At 43.1% G+C, this 19,877-nt stretch overlaps 1 protein-coding gene across 4 annotated transcripts in view; it reads right to left on the bottom strand.

The window, feature by feature from the left end:
* Window positions 1-3,345: 3,345 nt before the first annotated feature.
* esrrb (estrogen-related receptor beta) overlaps window positions 3,346-19,877 on the bottom strand; it is a 59,609-nt gene continuing 43,077 nt past the window's right edge. For all 4 annotated transcript variants that reach the window (XM_023994575.2, XM_023994574.2, XM_023994571.2 and 1 more), the window contains 2 exons: window positions 13,196-13,465; window positions 3,346-8,133 (listed from right to left, as the gene is read on the bottom strand). In XM_023994575.2, coding sequence (XP_023850343.1) covers window positions 7,889-8,133; window positions 13,196-13,465 — 515 coding nt within the window. In that variant the 3' untranslated portion in view covers window positions 3,346-7,888. The remainder of the gene's footprint in view (window positions 8,134-13,195; window positions 13,466-19,877) is intronic.

Below are 19,877 nucleotides of genomic sequence, written 5' to 3'. Positions count from 1 at the left end.
CAACAACTTGGAAATCGCAAATTCAACAATGAGTGGTTTGGAAGGAATCAGTGGCTAACTGCAAGCATTGCAAAGCAATCATTAGACTGCTATTCAGTGGAGTGGCTGTGTGGTCCCAAGCCTAAGATTAAGGATCTCTTTTCCTAGTTTAAAATTTTAAACATGCAACATTTCACATGCTATCAATGAAGCATGATTTGTGCCGCGCTCAAAACAACTGTTGACTCGGAACTGCAAAATCTGACTTTACTGAGTTCACGACAACTGGGAACTCGGGAAAAACGAGTTGCGACTGGGAAAATACGTTTTTAACTTTCATCCAACTCAGAATTGTAAATCCAGAACTCGGGCCTCTTTCTAGAGCTACGACCTGAAGATCACTGACATCATCATGATTCAACCTTTTTTTTCTCCGAGGTCCCAGTTGTCTTGAAAGCACCATAAATCCAGAGAATGTCAGATTTTGATGACAAAGTTTGATAACAAAATATGACCACGAAGGACCGTCTTACCACCTTCCTGTTCAAGTGAGCACAACACAACAAGGTGAGTCCAAAAATGTCTTGTATGCTGCTGCATAAATGATGTAACATGCCTGTGGGGCGGCAGGTAGCCTAGTGGTTAGAGCGTTGGACTAGTAACCGGAAGGGTGCAATATCGAATCCCCGAGCTGACAAGGTTCAAATCTGTCATTCTGCCCCTGAACAAGTGAGTTAACACACTGTTCCTAGGCCGTCATTGAAAATAAGAATTTGTTCTTAACTGACTTGCCTAGTTAAATAAATTGAAAAAATACTATAGTTAAGAAAGTACAACTGAGTGTATGTTGTGTAGTAAGCTGTTAGTAGGCCATGTGCCTCACCCTAATAATTTGGTCTATTATCACCTCTAAATTTGGCCTACTGTCCTGACTTGGTGGTGCAGCTGTTTTTTTAGAAATTGAATCATTGAATATTGTAAGAGCTTTCATTGTCTGCTTATATTATATGCCCCCTTTATTTATCCTACAGTTCTGACTTGGTGTACAGGGAGAACACTGTAAGAACAGCCCATGTTCTGAATTCTGTCGCTGTACACTTCAAGAGTGCTGAACAAATAGTTATATTGACTACGGACGTCCTAGCTCGCTCATTAATGTCTTAATCGAAATTACGGATGGCCTCTTATCTGCTTGTTGTCCCCTTATGCCAAACTTTGTATATCGCAATTGTCAGTAGAAACCAAATTTCTTTAAGAAAGTCAGCCATAGCAAGTCCGTCATGGGGCACCCGAGTGGTGCAGTGGTCTAAGGCACTGCATCTCAGTGCTAGAGGCGTCACTACAGACCATGTTTTGATTCCAGGCTGTATCACAACCGTCCGTGATTGGGAGTCCCATAGGGCGGTACACAATTGGCCCAGCGTCGTCTGGGTTAGGGTTTGGCCGGGGTAGGCCGTCATTGTAAATAAGAAGTTGTTCTTAACTGACTTGCCTAGTTAAATAAAGGTTAAATAAATACAAAAAATATCAGCTATGTTTTAAAAGAAAAAGCAGTTAATGAGGCTGAATTAACTGTTTTGCTGCCAGCCAAGGCTCAGCTGATAGCCAGGTGTAGCAGTGGTTGTGTTGGGATAGCTTTATGTAGGCCCTAACAGTTTGTGGGCACCGTTTGTCACTGTAATAGTGCAATTACTGTATTGTTTAGTGTTGTATTGTGTAGTGGCTTTGCTGTCATGCATCCCACATTTTTTCTTTCTTGCCCCACCAAGATTTACATGCTAAAATAGGCACTGGAAACATGGAATAATATAAACTCAGCAGAAAAAGAAACGTCCTCTCACTGTCAACTGCGTTTATTTTCAGCAAACTTAACATGTGTAAATATTTATATGAACATAACAAGATTCAACAACTGAGACATAAACTGAACAAGTTCCACAGACATGTGACTAACAGAAATGGAATAATGTCTCCCTGAACAAAGGGGGGTCAAAATCAAAAGTAACAGTCAGTATCTGGTGTGGCCACCAGCTGCATTAAGTACTGCAGTGCATCTCCTCCTCGTGGACTGCACTAGATTTGCTAGTTATTGCTGTGAGATGTTACCCCACTCTTCCACCAAGGCACCTGCAAGTTCCTGGACATTTCTGGGGGGAATGGCCCTAGCCCTCACCCTCCGATCCAACAGGTGCCAGACGTGCTCAATGGGATTGAGATCCGGGCTCTTCGCTGGCCATGGCAGAACACTGACAATACTGTCTTGCAGGAAATCACACACAGAACGAGCAGTATGGCTGGTGGCATTGTCATGCTGGAGGGTCATGTCAGGATGAGCCTGCAGGAAGGGTACCACATGAGGGAGGAGGATGTCTTTCCTGCAACGCACAGTGTTGAGATTGCCTTCAATGACAACAAGCTCAGACCGATGATGCTGTGACACACCGCCCGTGATGTCTGGTGAGGACCTGCCTTACAACAGGCCTACAAGCCTCTCTCAGCCAATTGCGGACAGTCTGAGCACTGATGGAGGGATTGTGCATTCCTGGTGTAACTCGGGCAGTTGTTGTTACCATCCTGTACCTGTCACGCAGGTGTGATGTTTGGATGTACCAATCCTGTGCAGGTGTTGTTACACGTGGTCTGCCACTGCGAGGACGATCAGCTGTCCGTCCTGTCTCCCTGTAGCGCTGTCTTAGGCGTCTCACAGTACGGACATTGCAATATATTGCCCTGGCCACATCTGCGGTCCTCATGCCTCCTTGCAGCATGCCTAAGGCACGTTCACGCAGATGAGCAGGGACCCTGGGCATCCTTTCTTTTGGTGTTCTTCAGAGTCAGTAGAAAGGCCTCTTTAGTGTCCTATGTTTTCATTACTGTGACCTTAATTGCCTACCATCTGTAAGCTGTTAGTGTCTTAACAACCGTTCCACAGGTGCATGTTCATTAATTGTTTATGGTTCATTGAACAAGCATGGGAAACAGCGTTTAAACTCTTTACAATGAAGACCTGTGAAGTTATTTGGATTGGCCACAGATATGTATTCTGTCTGATCCTCTTTCTGAGTCGAATGATATTATTACTAAAAATGTGCCATCATCATCACAAATGTGACTTTATAAATGCACTATGATTGACATATCCTTACACGAGTATGTACTGTGCTGAAAGAGGTCAGGTTTGTTTGGGATCTTTTAAATGTACATTTAAATGCATCACAACATCATCAATAGTGTAGTGCAGGCTTCCCCAACTGGCAGCCCGCGGGTGGTTTTATTTGACTCCCCAAGTTTTTTGAGCAATTTAAAAATATATAAATAACAACACCTTTTCATTGTTGGACAAAAAAGACTAAAGACACCAGGAAATAAGCTCCAAATGACTTTAATTTAAGAAATCTGTTCCCAGGTATTCCTACACCTAATAGAAACGTGATTGTATACAAATGTAAGCAAGGTTTGAAATTATTATTTTTTAGTCAAACATGATCTGTTTTGGCTTCTTGCGGTCAATTTGCTGTCTACAAATTATTTGTAATTATGTTCCGGCCCCCCCGACCATCCACTCCAAAAAAAAATCAGCCCGTGGGTGAATCTAGTTGATGGTCCTTGGTGTAGTGGGATAATAAATGAATCACAGACTTCTGGGAGTTATTTAATTATTTCTTCCTTTACCTTTTAGGAAATCAAAACATAAAGGTGACAGATATTGGTGATTCAACAATCAGAGATATCAATGTACACTGTTGCCAAATGATATAATTCACACCATTAATATTTATACTGAAGGAACAGGAAATAATTTTAAGTACCTGTTCCTTAATGCAAGTTTATCATCAAGGGACCAATTCTGACACATTGATGTTAATAAAACATGTACCCGCTTCATAACCAAAATGAGTCTCGCCCACTGATAGCCAAATCATGAATTCAATTTTAAGCATGCTTTACCTTTACAAACAGATATATGGATGGTAAGAGACTACTGCTGACTATAATTACAAACACACTACATGATCAAAAGTATGTGGACACCTGCTTGTCGAACATCTCATTCTAATATCATGGGCATTAATGTGGAGTTGGTCCCCCTTTGCTGCTATAACAGCCTCCACTTTTCTGGGAAGGCTTTCCACTAGATGTTGGAACATTGCTGTGGGGACTTGCTTCCATTCAGCCACAAGAGCATTAGTAAGGTCGGGCACTGATGTTGGGCGATTATACCTGGCTCGCAGTCGGCATTCCAATTCATCCCAAAGGTGATCGGTGGGGTTGAGGTCTGGGCTCTGTGCAGGCCAGTCAAGTTCATAGATATCGATCTCGACAAACCATTTCTGTATGGACCTTGCTTTGTGCACGGGGGCATTGGCATGCTAAAACATGAAGGGCCTACCCCAAACTGTTGCCACAAACTTAGAAGCACAGGATTGTCTACAATGTCATTATATGCTGTAGCGTTAGGCTTTCCCTTCACTGGAACTAAGGGGCCTACTGTAGCCCGAACCATGAAAAACAGCCCCAGACCATTATGCATTGGGGCAGGTAGCATTCTCCTGGCATCCGCCAAACCCAGAATTGTCCATTCGCCAGATGGTGAAGCGTAATTCATCACTCCAGAGAACGTGTTTACACCGCTCCAGAGTCCAATGGTGGCGAGCTTTACACCAGTCCAGCCGACACTTGGCATTGCGCATGGTGATCTTAGGCTTGCTCAGCCATGGAAACCCATTTCATGAAGCTCCTGGCGAACAGTTCTTGTGCTGACTTGCTTCCAGAGGCAGTTTGGAACTTGGTAGTGATTTTTACACGCTATGTGCTTCAGCACTTGGCGGTCCCGTTCTGTGAGCTTGTGTGGCCTACCATTTCGCGGCTGAGCCGTTGTTGCTCCTAGATGTTTCCACTTCACAATAACAGCACTTACATTTGACCGGGGCAGCTCTAGCAGGGCAGAAATTTGACAAACTGACTTGTTGGAAAGGTGGCATCCAATAACGGTGCCACGTTGAAAGTCACTGAGCTCTTCAGTAAGGCCATTCTACTGCCAATGTTTGTTTATGGAGATTGCATGGCTGTGTGCTCAATTTTATACAACAGTCAGCAATGGGTGTGGTTGAAATAGCCGAATCCACTAATTTGAAGGGGTGTCCACATACCTTTGTATATATAGTGTATCTTTGCAGGGGCATTTCTAGACAATAAATCTTTGATAGAAACGTGGACGGCTCATGTATATTTCAATACAGCCATGATGATGATGATACTGATGAAGAATACGTCTTGAAATCGAAAGTATCGACAATAGTGATGAGGTAGTAGTCAGCAGGACGCTGCATGCTGTACTTTATTTTGAACTGCTGTAACTCGGCAACCTACTGTATACTGTCCAGTAACCATTGGCATTGATATACTGTATATTTATATATATACACATTCTACTGTATAGACCCAGTTTGAATGAAAGACTTGTTATTTTGCATTCTAGAGGAGCCTAAATACAAATGAAAGCATTGAAGGGAGGTGCCTGGAGTTTACGTTGTGTTGGGTGTGAATTTTGGATCACTACAAAAAGCTTGTTGTAAAGTTTTTCTGCTAAACTGTCTGATCTGTTTCATCTGTACTTGTCCATACAAACGCTTGTATTTTACAGCAGAGCAAAGAAAATATAGTTCTGATATTTATTTTTGATAAGAATAATTTTTAATAATATTGAAATATGAATCCAATTGTCCAAAATCTTGGTAAAAGCATGCTTACAGCATGGTTTCAGTCAGAATTGGTCCCCGTTGTATTGCACAACAGTAAAATAGTTCAAGTTACATGGTCACCCTCTAAAGTGGAGCCTGTTAAGTAGACAGCGGCTAGTTCAAGTTGGGATTATTAGGTGCTGGGGTGTGTAGTCATCCTCCATTAAGTGACCAATCAGGCTGCAGTAAAATAGGGAGCTGCAGGATTAACACTGTTCAATGATATCACAAGCAGAGTAGCAACCATCCCGTCTCCAATGTCAGGGATTCCTTTGATCACAGTTTCATATTGGGACAGCACCAACATGTATCACATCACATTAATCACGTCAGTAGTATAATCATCCCCCTCCCATCCCATTCTCTCCCATGCAGAACAAGAACAGCATGAGTCTACAGTACTGAACTACAGGGCCCAGCATGCAACATGGAGGTCGACCTACCTACACACTAGGAGCATGGAGGCCCTCTCTTCACTTTCCCACCGAGATCACACCTTGTACAGACACACCATGGGACTGGTGCTACCCTTTGAAACATGCTGACACTTTGTAGCCTGCATGGCTTCTCACAAGAGGAGCACCTTGGGGAGTGATTTGCTGTCTTTAAGGATGCCTGTCTGTCTCCTGGTCTGTTGAGAGGTGTTACACCACAGCTACTGTGTCAACATGGGGTCAAGCAGCGTTACACGTGTCTACTGTACTCCTGGAGGGAGGCAGAGCTGCACAGTAGAGAGCAGGCAGGCAGCTACAGCAATAACCTCCTTCTGGGTTAAAAATACCCCCAGTCAGCGTGAAGCGCTAGCTACCAACACATCACTGCACTGCACCTGCCATTCACCTCAGTTTGGCTGTAGCTCCATAAAGACAGTCCCAGCTATAAAAAGACAGGCAGCTTCTAAAATGCTGCTAGCAGATGCTGGACACCTTGCTCCCTGTGTGTGGGAGGACTCTGCCACGGTCTTAAAGGACCCAAAATAGAGCATTTGACACATGGGCCTCTGATTGTTTGAACATGGAATCTTCTGGACTTCTGCCACTCGGCAGAAATCCTTTGATACCCCCGCCCCAAACCCACTCATCATCTTTCACCCTGCCCAAATCAGGTCATTCGCTCAGTTGCCAAGAGGCAATTTCCATCGGCTTGAACAATCACCAAATGTGGGGTTTACAGAGGAGAAACACTACAGTGCAACAGGTGAGTGGTGCGTACATTGCCAGGACACACACTCACACACACATGGGAGGGCATGGTCTACTAGCGACAGACAGACAGACAGACAGACAGACAGACAGACAGACAGACAGACAGACAGACAGACAGACAGACAGACAGAGACAGCAGCGTAGTGAAGCAGATGATATAGGAGGTTTAACATTGACTTGTCCACGGCACGGCTCCCTTTATTGCTGAGTTACTACAGAATAAGACGACTGACTACCTGGCTACGCTAGTTTGGTTAAACATGTCATGTGACCAGTTTATCTTCTTCCTGTCTGAGACCAATCCACATCACACAGCTCACTGCTCTGAAGAGGTATATTCAAGGACATTTAGATCAGTAGAGCTCACATTTAGGTAACACTTTCTGTTCTTTCTTTTCATTTTTTTCCAAAGAAGGAGAAAGAGAGAAAATGGTCGTAGGCTTCACCAGACATAACTGTACACTCAGCCAATCATTATTAATAAATATATACATGTCCTGGTCAAGTCCAGGAGGTGAAACAACTGTCTAACAAGTGAGTCATAGTGGTTGACGTGTGTTGTCATCAGAACACATATGGAGACCTCAACTGTAGATTCTAACTAGAAATAAAACCATGTTAATTAAGAGCCTGCAATTATTCCTTCTGAAGATATAGAGAGAGGGGGAGATCCTTCACATACAGTATGACCACAGACCATAAACAAAACAAAAGTATTACTGTACATAGTATTTCTTATATATTTTAAATTAATCTGCATCATTTTACATTTATACTTTTAACCAAGTTTTGCATTTGTTCTTCTTTATTATTATTATTATTATTTTTTTTAAATGTCTTGGGTTCGAGGGGGCGAAGCGCGAGAGAGGTCAGTCTGTCTCCTGTCACAGTCAGCAGGGTGTTCCTCTCCTGTCCTAAGTCCCCTCTCTCCATGTCCTTCTGTCTGGATCACCTGCTCCTCCATCAGACCTTGGCTTCCAGCATCTCCAGGAAGAGTTTGTGCATGGGCACCTTGCCCTGCACCTTGATGCTGTAAAAGTGCTGCACGGCCTTGGTGGCGGTCTGACGTAGCAGGGGCAGGGTCATGAGCAGCTTGCCTGCCCGCCGGGGGTCCTCCTGATGCTGGCTGCTCTCATAGTCCTGCAGGGCCTCATGGAGCGCATCCTGGAGCTTCTGCACTGCCTCCACGTCCTCTATATGCATGGAGTCTGGAGAGGAGAGGGAAAGAAACGGTCAGTGAGAGGGGGCTCTTCAACATGAGTCATGTTAACATCTTCAGAGATACAATGACAACACAAACCATTGCTTGATTTAATGAAATGTAAAATAGTTCTGTAAATAGTAACACATCAAAACTTTGCAGAATACAGTGCACATTTCCAATGCAATGAGAGCTGAACGAAGCTGATGAACACAGCAGGAATTCCAAAAAGGCAGTTATCTCAATTGTATTTTTGCTAAAGTAAAACATGGCTGGGTGTGTACTAGTGATCTAACAGCGTAGTCAGCTATTAGACACGTTATCAGCATAATTCACACTGCGACAAGATAAACAATAGAACGTAAAGAAAAACACAAAGCTTAATGTATTTTTTTTGCCATGTGGCCTTGGTTTGATTTCCGTATGGCCTTTGACCAATGAGACTGAAAATCCATATAATGCAGCAGTCTCCTGCAGCACACAATGGAATGAATAGCAGCCAACCCCCAGTGAATGAATACATATTAAACACCTCACTGTTCCAAAAGACAGCTCTGGAATAGATTGTTTTCTTATAAACACTCCATCAGGGAATTGGACGGTGTAAACTAGCTTCAATAAAGAAATAATACTTCCTTCACATTTTCATTCATTTCCTCGCTCTTCTCTCAGAGACAGACACATGTGGAACAACAAATGAGTGGAATGAAAGTAAACACTATTGTACATTTGATTAAATAATCACTGGAATGTTAGTGCTTTAGCTTGATGGAAACCATATTTTGACTGATGATTGATCAAACAAAACAAATGATATAAACTCCAATTGAACTAGTGTAACTACATGTATGTACTGTAGGCCTACTGTAACAGTTAATTACAATGTATGTACTGATTAGCCTACTGTAAACAGTGTAATACATGTATGTACTGTAGGCCTACTGAGGTAACTAAGTGGTAACTACATGTAATGTACTGTAGGACCTACTGTAACTAGTGTACTACATGTATGTACTGTAGGCCTACTGTAACAGTGTAACTACATGTATGTACTGTAGGTCTACTGTAACAGTGTAACTACATGTATGTATGTAGGTCTACTGTAACGTGTAACTACATGTATGTACTGTAGGCTACTGTAACAGTGTAACTACATGTATGTACTGTAGGCCTACTGTAACAGTGTAACTACATGTATGTACTGTAGGTCTACTGTAACAGTGTAACTACATGTATGTACTGTGGCCTACTTAACAGTAACCACATGTATGTACTGTAGGCCTACTGTAAAGTGTAACTACATGTATGTACTGTAGGCCTACTGTAACAGTGTAACACATGTATGTACTGTAGCCTACTGTAACAGTGTAACTACATGTATGTACTGTAGGCCTACTGTAACAGTGTAACTACATGTATGTACTGTAGGTCTACTGTAACAGTGTAACTACATGTATGTACTGTGGGCCTAATGTAACAGTGTAACTTCATGTATGTACTGTAGGCCTACTGTAACAGTGTAAACTTCATGTATGTACTGTACTACGTAGGCTATGTAACAGTGTAACCAAACATGTATGTACTGTAGGTCTACTGTAACAGTGTAACTTCATGTATGTCCTGTCGGCCTACTGTAACAGTGTAACTACATGTATGTACTGTAGGTCTACTTGTACAGTCTGTCAGTGTAACTACATGTATGTACTGTAGGCCTACTGTAACAGTGTGATACTTCATGGTATGTACTGTAGGCCTACTGAAGCAATAAGTAACTTCATGTATGTACTGCAGGCCTACTGTAAACAGTGTAACTTCATGTATGTACTGTAGGCCTACTGTAACAGTGTGAAAACCTTCATAGTATGTATACTGTAGGTCGTACTGTTAACAGTGTAACTTATGTATGTACTGTAGGCCTACATATGTAACAAGTAGTAACTTCATGACATGTAACTAGCGGCACTATCGTTGACGTTTAACATGAATACTGTAGCTACTTTATGAGCAGGGTACAAAAGAGAAGATATATTGATACTGTAGGTCTACTGTAACAGTGTGAAACTCAACATACAAACAACAACCAAGTGTACAGTATCAATACTGCTTACTCTGTAGCCCAGTATGCCTGCGCCTGACTGTTTCAAGATATTCAGAGACCGGAGTACATCTCTATCTCTGACTCATTAGCAGTCTCTCCCTGCGTCTGATGTGCAGTGGATGTAATGCATTGTTCACAGAGGTGATACTCTTACGGTACGTACATGAATGCGGTGTAACAAATCGCCTTTTATCATATTGCTCTCTCTCTCTCTCTTCTCTCTCTCTCTTCTCTCTCTCTCTGTGCTCTCTCTCTCTCTCTCTCTCTCTCTCTCTCTCTCTCTCTCTCTCTCTCTCTCTCTCCTCTCTCTCTCTCCTCCAAGGATGCACTGCCCTTGGTGGTCTCTCTCAGTGGTGTTAACTCAGTGTCTTGGCACTGTATGAGAACGTTTTGTGTCATTGCTTGACTCATATCCACCCTTGGCAGGTGCATATTTACACCACACAGGAGACAATAAAAGAGAGCTAACAAGAATATCAGACTTCGTCCCAAATATCAATTGACTGCAAACAAACTATATTCCCAATGACTTTGAGACTTCTAGCACCCTGAACGCTTTTCCAATCCCACAGCGGTAAAATGAAGTAGGTCGTTTTGGAAAGTGTAATGAGCAGTTGACAGGGGTGGGGGGGAGTATGAGCAGATGAGAGGGGTGGGGGGGGGTTTGGGGAGAATAGAAGAACAAAAGGGAAATTCACCAGAAGTCGAGAGCTGACAGTATTGTATCTCCCTCTTTGCTTCTATACAGGTATTAGTCAATGATAAACCAGCATATTAGGTAATATAGACAAGTCAATGCCCAGACAAATTATTAGCAATTAAATGCATTTTAATTACTGTGATAAATCATATAACCAATAAATGTATCAAAGACATAAGTGAGTATATGTGTGTGTGTACAGTTGTGCTTCAGCACATGCGTGACATTTTTTGCCATAAACTCGTAATAATGCCAAGAAGATGAGTGAGCACAGTCGACAAAGGTGCTCATGGGGAGATGCAGACAAGATGGAATGAAAGAAAGAAAGAGCTAGAGAACCAGATGAGAAAGTAAATAAGAGCAATAGATAGAGAAGACAGAGAGTGAGCAAGGAGATTGGAGATATGGAGAGAGAGAGACAGAGAGGGAGAAGGAGATGGATAGATTTATGAGAGAGAGAGCGAGAGGAAACGGAGAAGGTAGGAGAGAGAGAGGAGAAGAGATGGATATGGAAGAGAGAGAGAGAGAGAGGAGATGAAGGAGGACGGAGGAGAATGAATGGAGAGAGAAGCAGAGACGAGGAGAAGGAGTACGATATGAGAGACGAAGAGAAGGAGATGGAGATATGAGGAGCTGTAGGGGATGGGATATGCAGAGAGAGACAGAGAGGGAGAAGGAGATGGAGATATGGAGAGCAGAAAAGAGAGAAGGTAAGAGGAGGAGGAGAGTGGGAGAGATTATAGAGACGAGAGCACCAGAGGGAGAAGCGAACTCAGATATGCATTTGACGCCACAGAGAGGCGACGTATAGGAAGATGGAGATATGGAGATGAGAGACGAGGAGAGATTAAAGAAAGGAGATGGAGAATATAGAAAGAAGAGAACAAGAGAAAGCGAGATGGAGATACAGAAAGAGAAAGAGAGCGCGAGATTCCGGACGATCCTCGAGAGAAGAAAGAGAGCAGACGGAGGGAGAGGGAGAGCAAATGCGAGCATGTAGGCTATGAGCTGTAGGCATTGGCTTAAAAAAAAACTACTTGAAGAAACAATTTCCTTGCGAGATCATTTCAGAGCCAGCCCACAAGCTCCGCATCCGAAATTGATAAACTGCTAATTACAAAAAATCAAATCGCTATGAAATTTTCCACAGCATGTCAGAACTCATGAGGGGCATCCCGAGTGCGAGTGTATGTGATCTCACAGAGGACCTCTTGTTTCAAACGTTTCGAGGACGCCTTCCTCCCTACCCCGACACCCAGCCTCCAACTCCCTTCATCCGCACCACCCCCACCCACCCCCAACAAAGCTCTGTTGTCTGAAAGCAAAGCAAAGCAAAGCCCACTGTCAGCGTTTTCATTTTTCAGCCAGACAAAAAAAGAGAAAGCGCGCCCGTGGCCCAGCCAGGCATTGATCAGAGAGGGACAGGCCCTGCCTACTCAAAAGCAGCCTGTCGATACGAGTGTACCGTCTTCGCATTGGAACAAACAAGCCCCATCACTCCCTGATACTCATTCCATTCGACTTAACACATTGTATTGACAGGCCCTGTGCTCCTAATGAAATGCTAAATTTATCTCCCATGGTTGGCGTGCCCTGCAGCTACTGTTATGGAGACTTAACCAACATAAATGATGAACAATTGTTATTATGAATAAGATAATAAGATAATATTCCAATATAAAATTAGAAACAGTTTTCTGCATTTGTGCAATAAAAATGAAAAAAAAAATGGTTTTATATTTAAAAGAAGGAACACCTAAATATCTTTGGGTGTGGTGGCAAATTAATGAGTGTTTAAAAATATTCCAAACAAATTTTATATTTTTGTGTCACTGGCACTATAGTAATCATGTGTTCATTTGAAATTAACTCTGGCTCGAGATTTGATACAGTATATGACAGTTTTTGAGATTAATGAAATGTGTCCTAAAATGTATAAATACTAGCTTTATTCATAAAATTACAACAAAAAGTTAAAAAGTCAAAAAATTATTATTTTTGTCCACATGGATATATTGCTTGTGATTGCCCATTTTACAATATCATATTGTCCATGAAATACTGAAAAATCAGACTCTGATCTTCAAAACATACATTTTCAGCAAAAATACAATATTACCTTAAATAATACATTTTATTGTTTTTTAGATTGATTGTTCTCATCATATTGCATAAATTAAAAAACCTTGTAAAGAATAAATAATATTCACATATTATCCCTGACTGCCGTCTTATTTATGCAATATACGGAGTCGGTGTATATTGTCCTACCTGAGTTGGCGAGAGCGATGGCCTTGAGGGTGACAAACTCCTCCTTCTCCACCTTCAGCTTCTTGTACTTGCGTACGAGCTGCAGGATGGACACGTAGAGGTCGAGCAGGCCCGTGAGCCGCGAGTGTTCTTCGTCCATGATGTAGTCCTCTGCATACACCAGCTCGTCCTCGTAGGGCAGCGAGCGGAACACAATGCTCAGGATCAGGATCTCCATCCAGGCGCTCTGCAGTAGACTCATCTGGTCTCCCAGCGACAGCGTGGAGAAGCCTGGGGAGACAGAGGAAAACAATATGAGAATCTCTCACCTGCAGTTATCTGCACTAAAATGCAGACACTTAAAATATATTTGTTTGTTTGTGTGTGTGTGAGTATGGGTGTTTCCAGCTCATGCTCTTCCCTCAAGATGAAATAGAAAACAGTGAAAATAATCTAATAGGCTCTTTATATTCTCACTTCGTCGATGATCAATGCATCGGTAAACTATTAAATGGGGTGAACTAGTTAAGGGTGAACAATTAAATGAACATTAGCACCCTGATTGTTTTAATGAAAACACTATGAAGCCAAACATGTACTGTCCACCTTCAAGGTCTTTCTCATGGACAGATCTGATCAGTAACCCAAACATGAGTTCAAAGTCTCACCCCGACTGACTAGAGTACATGCCACGGTATGTTAGCAGCAGAGGTGTTTCATTTTAAATGCACTCTGGAAGGTCCTCTCTGAAACGGTTGTCACAGCACTCCAGTGGGCTTTACTGTAAGTGAAGACAGTAAATCGGTGCAAAGGTCTTTGAGACACAAAGCCGTCTGGTCAGCCCTTGTTTCCTGTCACACTGCTATTGGTGGGATTAGCACTGAGACAGATCCTCATTGGAGGGGTCGAGGACGTGACACACACTCAGTACCACGCTGGGTGAGTTGATAAAAACACATACACAACACACTCATGCATGCTAGTATGCACGCATGCATACACACTCACACTAACAGACAGACACGAGTGTGCGCACACACTCACACAGTGAGGGGTCACGTGGGTCAACACAGCCCTAAAGGCATGCTTAAATCCTGTCCCCGTTCCTGACAAACAGCAACTGGATGAGCAATGAGAAATTGTCTGGGCCATATAAAACTATTGTCATTTCAAACACACAGGCTGCTACCGCTACCTGTACATATGGATAGAATTAAACCTTTTTAAAAACAACCATCCCCACAAATCCTCTGAAGATGAGGTGAGAGAATTCAGACAAATGAAAAGGAGGAAAGGGAATCTGGTTAGAAGGAACAGATAGCCATATCATCCCCCTTTCCCCATACTACCCTTTCCCCCTACCAACCTTTCCCCCTACCAACCTTTTTATTTTATTTTTTATTTTACCTTTATTTAACTAGGCAAGTCAGTTAAGAACAAATTCTTATTTTCAATGACGGCCTAGGAACAGTGGGTTAACTGCCTGTTCAGGGGCAGAACGACAGATTTGTACCTTGTCAGCTCGGGGATTTGAACTTGCAACGTTCGATACTAGTCATGACGTCTCTAGACCACTAGGCCTACCTGCGCCTCCACCAACCTTCCTCCTACCGGAAACCTTATTCTCCCTTACCAACCTTCGCCTAGCAACCTTTCCTTACTACCTGCAACGTTTTCCTCTACAACTTCCCCCTACCGACGTTTCCCCCTACCTGAACCTTTCTCCACAACCTTTCCCCTACCGAACTTTCCCCATACTACCTTGTCCCCTACTAACCGTTCCCCAGCCAAACGCTTTCCCCTACCAACATGACCCCTACCAACCTTTCCTCCTACCAACCTTTCCCCCTACCAACCTTTCCCTCTACTACTTGGAGCATCCCTCTCCTTACCTCCTGTCCTGGTCTAGCGTTCCCACGGGCGCCCCCATTCTGACAGCATATTAGCCCGTCGCCTGATTAAAATGATTGCTTTTACAAGTTTGCTGTTGCAATACTATCTGCTCCCAGGTTATTAAGAGGCGATAGATTACAGTATTGACACACACACAGAGAGAGAGATACACTGAAGGGGGTAGAAACAGAAAGAAAAAGGTAGAGAGGGAAAGAGAGAGAAAAGGGGGTAGCGGAGAGTTTCATTTCCCTTATCGTAGTGATGACCATAGGAGGGAAGAGCTGGAGGATACATTCATTAACAGATTGCGATCGGAATGTGAGGGCCTTCACAATGTGAAGGGGAATCAATATTCAGTCGAATGGAGGATCAAACAGAGACAGAGACAGGTGCAGGGCCCAGGACAGGCAGGCCCACCCGGGTGGCCAGGGGCTCTGTGAACCACAGACAGGACCAGCACAATACAGACACGAACCAAAACTGCTAGGAGCACAAACTAATATAATTGTAGGAGGAAGCCTAAGTGCAGGTGCCTGTGCTACTACACACCAAAATGCATTTTAAATCCTTTTTAAAGCTCTGGCGAAGGCCTTCAGGCCGATACGTAAAGCTTAATAAAGAGCAGTGATACTAGCAAGAGCAGTGTGCTGGTTTCTTATTTTTTTCTCATCTTATTCAATTGTTACCATTCACCTGCAACAAAGATAGCTCAGATGAGCGAGTGCCTTTTGAATTTGAAATCCTTTGCTGTGAAATGTCCCTGTCAGCACTGGAAAAGCCGTACCTTGCCATTAGCGAGATAATCTGGACTGGCCGCAAGGAAATTGTCATGCAAGTGTAGACAAGGTTCAGCCTGATTTCTGCGTCAGGTTGGCATGCAATCACAGCCTAGGCTTTGTGCACCCTTTTAATGCCAAGGAGCACTCAACCGGAACACCTTGCCCTCAATGTGACAGCACATAGAGAGCACTTGTTCTAGATTTGTACAAGAGAATGCAAAATCCCTCTGTTATACCAGACACCTCTCAGCAATATGCACACACTGAACACAGCAGCCTGCAATTACGTTTGACGCTAAAAGTCCTTGAATTGAATCCGGTGTTGTGAGATGGAGAGGTGGTGTTTTCCCCTGCTCTGTCTCTCTTCAGGGCCTAAATTATGGCTCCAAATGGGATCTTGTGTCGTTGACTTGCCGTTTTCCACTCAATTTAATCGAGTAATGAAGTGACTTCCAGACTCCATAGGTCACACAGCGCTCTGGCCGCCATGCTGTGAAGGCAGCCCGGTTAAGTGCCGTCGGAGTGGGTGATTTCCTCTAATGAAATATCAATATTTACATCTTCATTTCCACACCACTGCCTTGGTGGGGTTTGAGCAAACACGGCACAATATTGACCAAAACTTAGAGACCTGTCTGTGTGGTTGAAGGCCATTTTCCACAAGGCTACCCTGGGTGAGTAGGCTAAACTAGCAGAGGGCAATAAAAACATTTCTTTTTGAATAAGCATGCTTTCATATACGGAATTGCGATGTTAGGGGAGGATTGTTTTAAAGGCATCTACATTATGAATTTAAAAATGACATTACATGACAGTATATTTATTTTATCCAGTAAACACAATGGAACTTGAACATACAGTAGATTACAGTGAATCATCTCTACTTTATCACCGTTTAACCACAATGTACCTCCTCATTACATGTGGACAAGCAGTCCTCAGGAGAAATGCCATGTTGACATAGCATACTACTGTGGTCCATACTACCACACAATCACAGTCATGATTGTGATTGGGGGGGGACAGCTCTCTCAGTCCCTGCGATTTCAGAGGGTGACAGGCAGACATGTGGTGGCTGTGGACAGGGAACATGCTCTCTTCCTCGCCTCTTAACCAGACACTGAAGACCATGACTGGGTTCAACAGTAGACTAATTCACTTCATGCCTCAACTGGTTCTCACAATGATCCCTGTCCCTGGCTAGGCGCAGTATAAAATCACACTCGTTTTGTTTGTGTTTCCAAAAAACATAGCCACTTGAAATGGGTTCGAAAACATTGACAAGCTTGGCTCGTCTCTCTAGTCTCTCTGGTCTCTCTGGTTGATAAAGGCAAATCTTAAATAGCATTTCACTGCAATATTTTGTATAAATCACATATGAAAGTTATAACACAGGAATAAATGTTTTCTTTGACAGATGATTTCCCTCAGCTTTTCCTGCTCTGCTCCCTGACTTAGGTATACTGGATTTAAATACAACAATATCCCTGTCCAAACAGCCCTGTTACAGTCTCTTACCTCTGTTCTCTAAGGTGAGAATCCTATAGATGTACACATGTAGAAATATATTTAAGTTCATCTTCGGATTCTTAGCTTGTTATTCTGGATACAACTGTGAAAAGCCAATTGGGGAGAGCCAAAATCCCCATCCTCCTTATCTCCGACAGACCCCTTCACTGAGGGAGGGGGGTGAGATGGTGGCAGAACAGGCAGGCCACACCAGCGCCGGCTGCCTCTGGGTCCACCCCTCGTCAGATTAATCAGGGTGCCATTTCATCTGCCAGAGCAGAGGACGGCCCAAAATGAAATGCTGGAGATTTCTGTTGAGCGGGAGTTCATATTCTATTAATTTATTATTGTTTCCCTCTCCCAGAGGGCCATTAGTACGGGTCATAAAAAGAGATGTAATTACGAGGCATGGTGGCCCCCTCCAGCTGCAGCCCCCTCGTATTTCATCCTCAATCAGACTACTGAACTGACAGAGAGAGCGAGAGAGAGGGATGGAGAGAGAGATGAAGCGAGGGAGGGAGACGGAAAGAGAGCGTGAAAGGGGTGGAGGGAATGAAAGAGAGAGATAGGGAGAAGATAAAGAGGAAGTGAGAGATAAGGAGAAGAGAGAGGAAGAGAAACACACAGAGAGATATACAGAGATACAGAGAGACAGAGAGAAAGCGATAGGGGGAAAAGAGAGAGTCATTCTCGCTAGACAGGGGCTGCTACACTATATACAGTTGAAGTTGGAGGTTTACATACACCTTAGACAAATACATTTAAACTCAGTTTTTCACAATTCCTGATATTTAATCCTAGTAAAAATTCCCTGTTTTAGGTCAGTTAGGATCACCACTTTATTTTAAGAATGTGAAATGTCAGAATAATAGTAGAGAGAATGATTTATTTCAGCTTTTATTTCTTTCATCACATTCCCAGTGGGTCAGAAGTTTACATACACTCAATTAATATTTGGTAGCATTGCCTTTAAATTGTTTAACTTGGGTCAAACATTTTGGGTAGCCTTCCACAGGCTTCCCACAATAAGTTGGGTGAATTTTGGCCCATTCCTCCTGACAGAGCTGGTGTAACTGAGTCAGGTTTGTCGGCCTCCTTGCCTCCATGCTTTTTCAGTTCTGCCCACAAAATTTCTATGGGATTGAGGTCAGGGCTTTGTGATGGCCACTCCAATAGCTTGACTTTGTTGTCCTTAAGCCATTTTGCCACAACATGGAAGTATGCTTGGGGTCATTGTCCATTTGGAAGACCCATTTGCGACCAAGCTTTAACCTCCTGACCGATAGCTTGAGAGGTTGCTTTAATATATCCACATATTTTCCATCCTCATGATGCCATCTATTTTGTGAAGTGCACCAGTCCCTCCTGCAGCAAAGCACCCCCACAACATGATGCTGTCACCCCCGTGCTTCACGGTTGGGATGGTGTTCTTCGGCTTGCAAGCCTCCCCCTTTTTCCTCCAAACATAAGAGAAACATCATTATGTTTCATTATGGCCAAACAGTTCAATTTTTGTTTCATCAGACCAGAGGACATTTCTCCAAAAAGTACGATCTTTGTCCCCATGTGCAGCTGCAAACCGTAGTCTGGCTTTTTATGCCGGTTTTGGAGCAGTGGCTTCTTCCTTGCTGAGTGGCCTTTCAGGTTATGTCGATATATGACTCGTTTTCCTCTGGATATAGATACCTTTGTACTTGTTTCCTCCGGCATCTTCACAGGGTCCTTTGCTGGTGTTCTGGGATTGATTTGCACTTTTCGCACCAAAGTATGTTCATCTCTAGGAGACGGAACGCGTCTTCTTCCTGAGTGGTATGACGGCTGCGTGGTCCCATGGTGTTTATACTTGTATACTATTGTTTGTACAGATGAACGTGGTACCTTCAGGCGTTTGGAAATTGCTCCCAGGGATGAAGCAGACTTGTGGAGGTCTACAATGTTTTTCTGAGATCTTGGCTGATTTCTTTTGATTTTCCCATGATGTCAAGCAAAGAGGCACTTAGTTTGAAGGTAGGCCCTGAAATACATCCACAAGTACACCTCCAATTGACTCATATGATGTCAATTAGCCAAACAGAAGCTTCTAAAGCCATGACATCATTTTCTGGAATTTTCCAAGCTGTTTAAAGGCACAGTCAACTTAGTGTATGTAAACTTCTGACCCACTGGAATTGAGATACAGTGAATTATAAGTGAAATAATCTGTCTGTAAACAATTGTTGGAAAAATTACTTAGATGTCCTAACTAACTTGCTAAAACTATAGTTTGTTAACAAGAAATTTGTGGAGTGGTTGAAAAACGAGTTTTAATGACTCTGACTTCTGACTAAACTTCTGACTTCAACTGTATATACAAAAGTATGTGGACACCCCTTCAAATTAGTGGATTTGGCTATTTCTGCCCCACCCGTTGCTGACAGGTGTATAAAATCGAGCACACAGCCATGCAATATCCATAAATAAACATTGGCAGTAGAATGGCCTTACTGAAGAGCTCAGTGACTTTCAACGTGGCACCGTCAAAG

This window comes from Salvelinus sp. IW2-2015, linkage group LG9, assembly GCF_002910315.2.
Source record: "Salvelinus sp. IW2-2015 linkage group LG9, ASM291031v2, whole genome shotgun sequence".
In the NCBI taxonomy this organism is placed as follows: Eukaryota; Metazoa; Chordata; class Actinopteri; order Salmoniformes; family Salmonidae; genus Salvelinus; species Salvelinus sp. IW2-2015.
The sequence above is the reverse complement of the archived record's forward strand: the minus strand, read 5'-3'. Positions and strand labels throughout refer to the sequence as shown.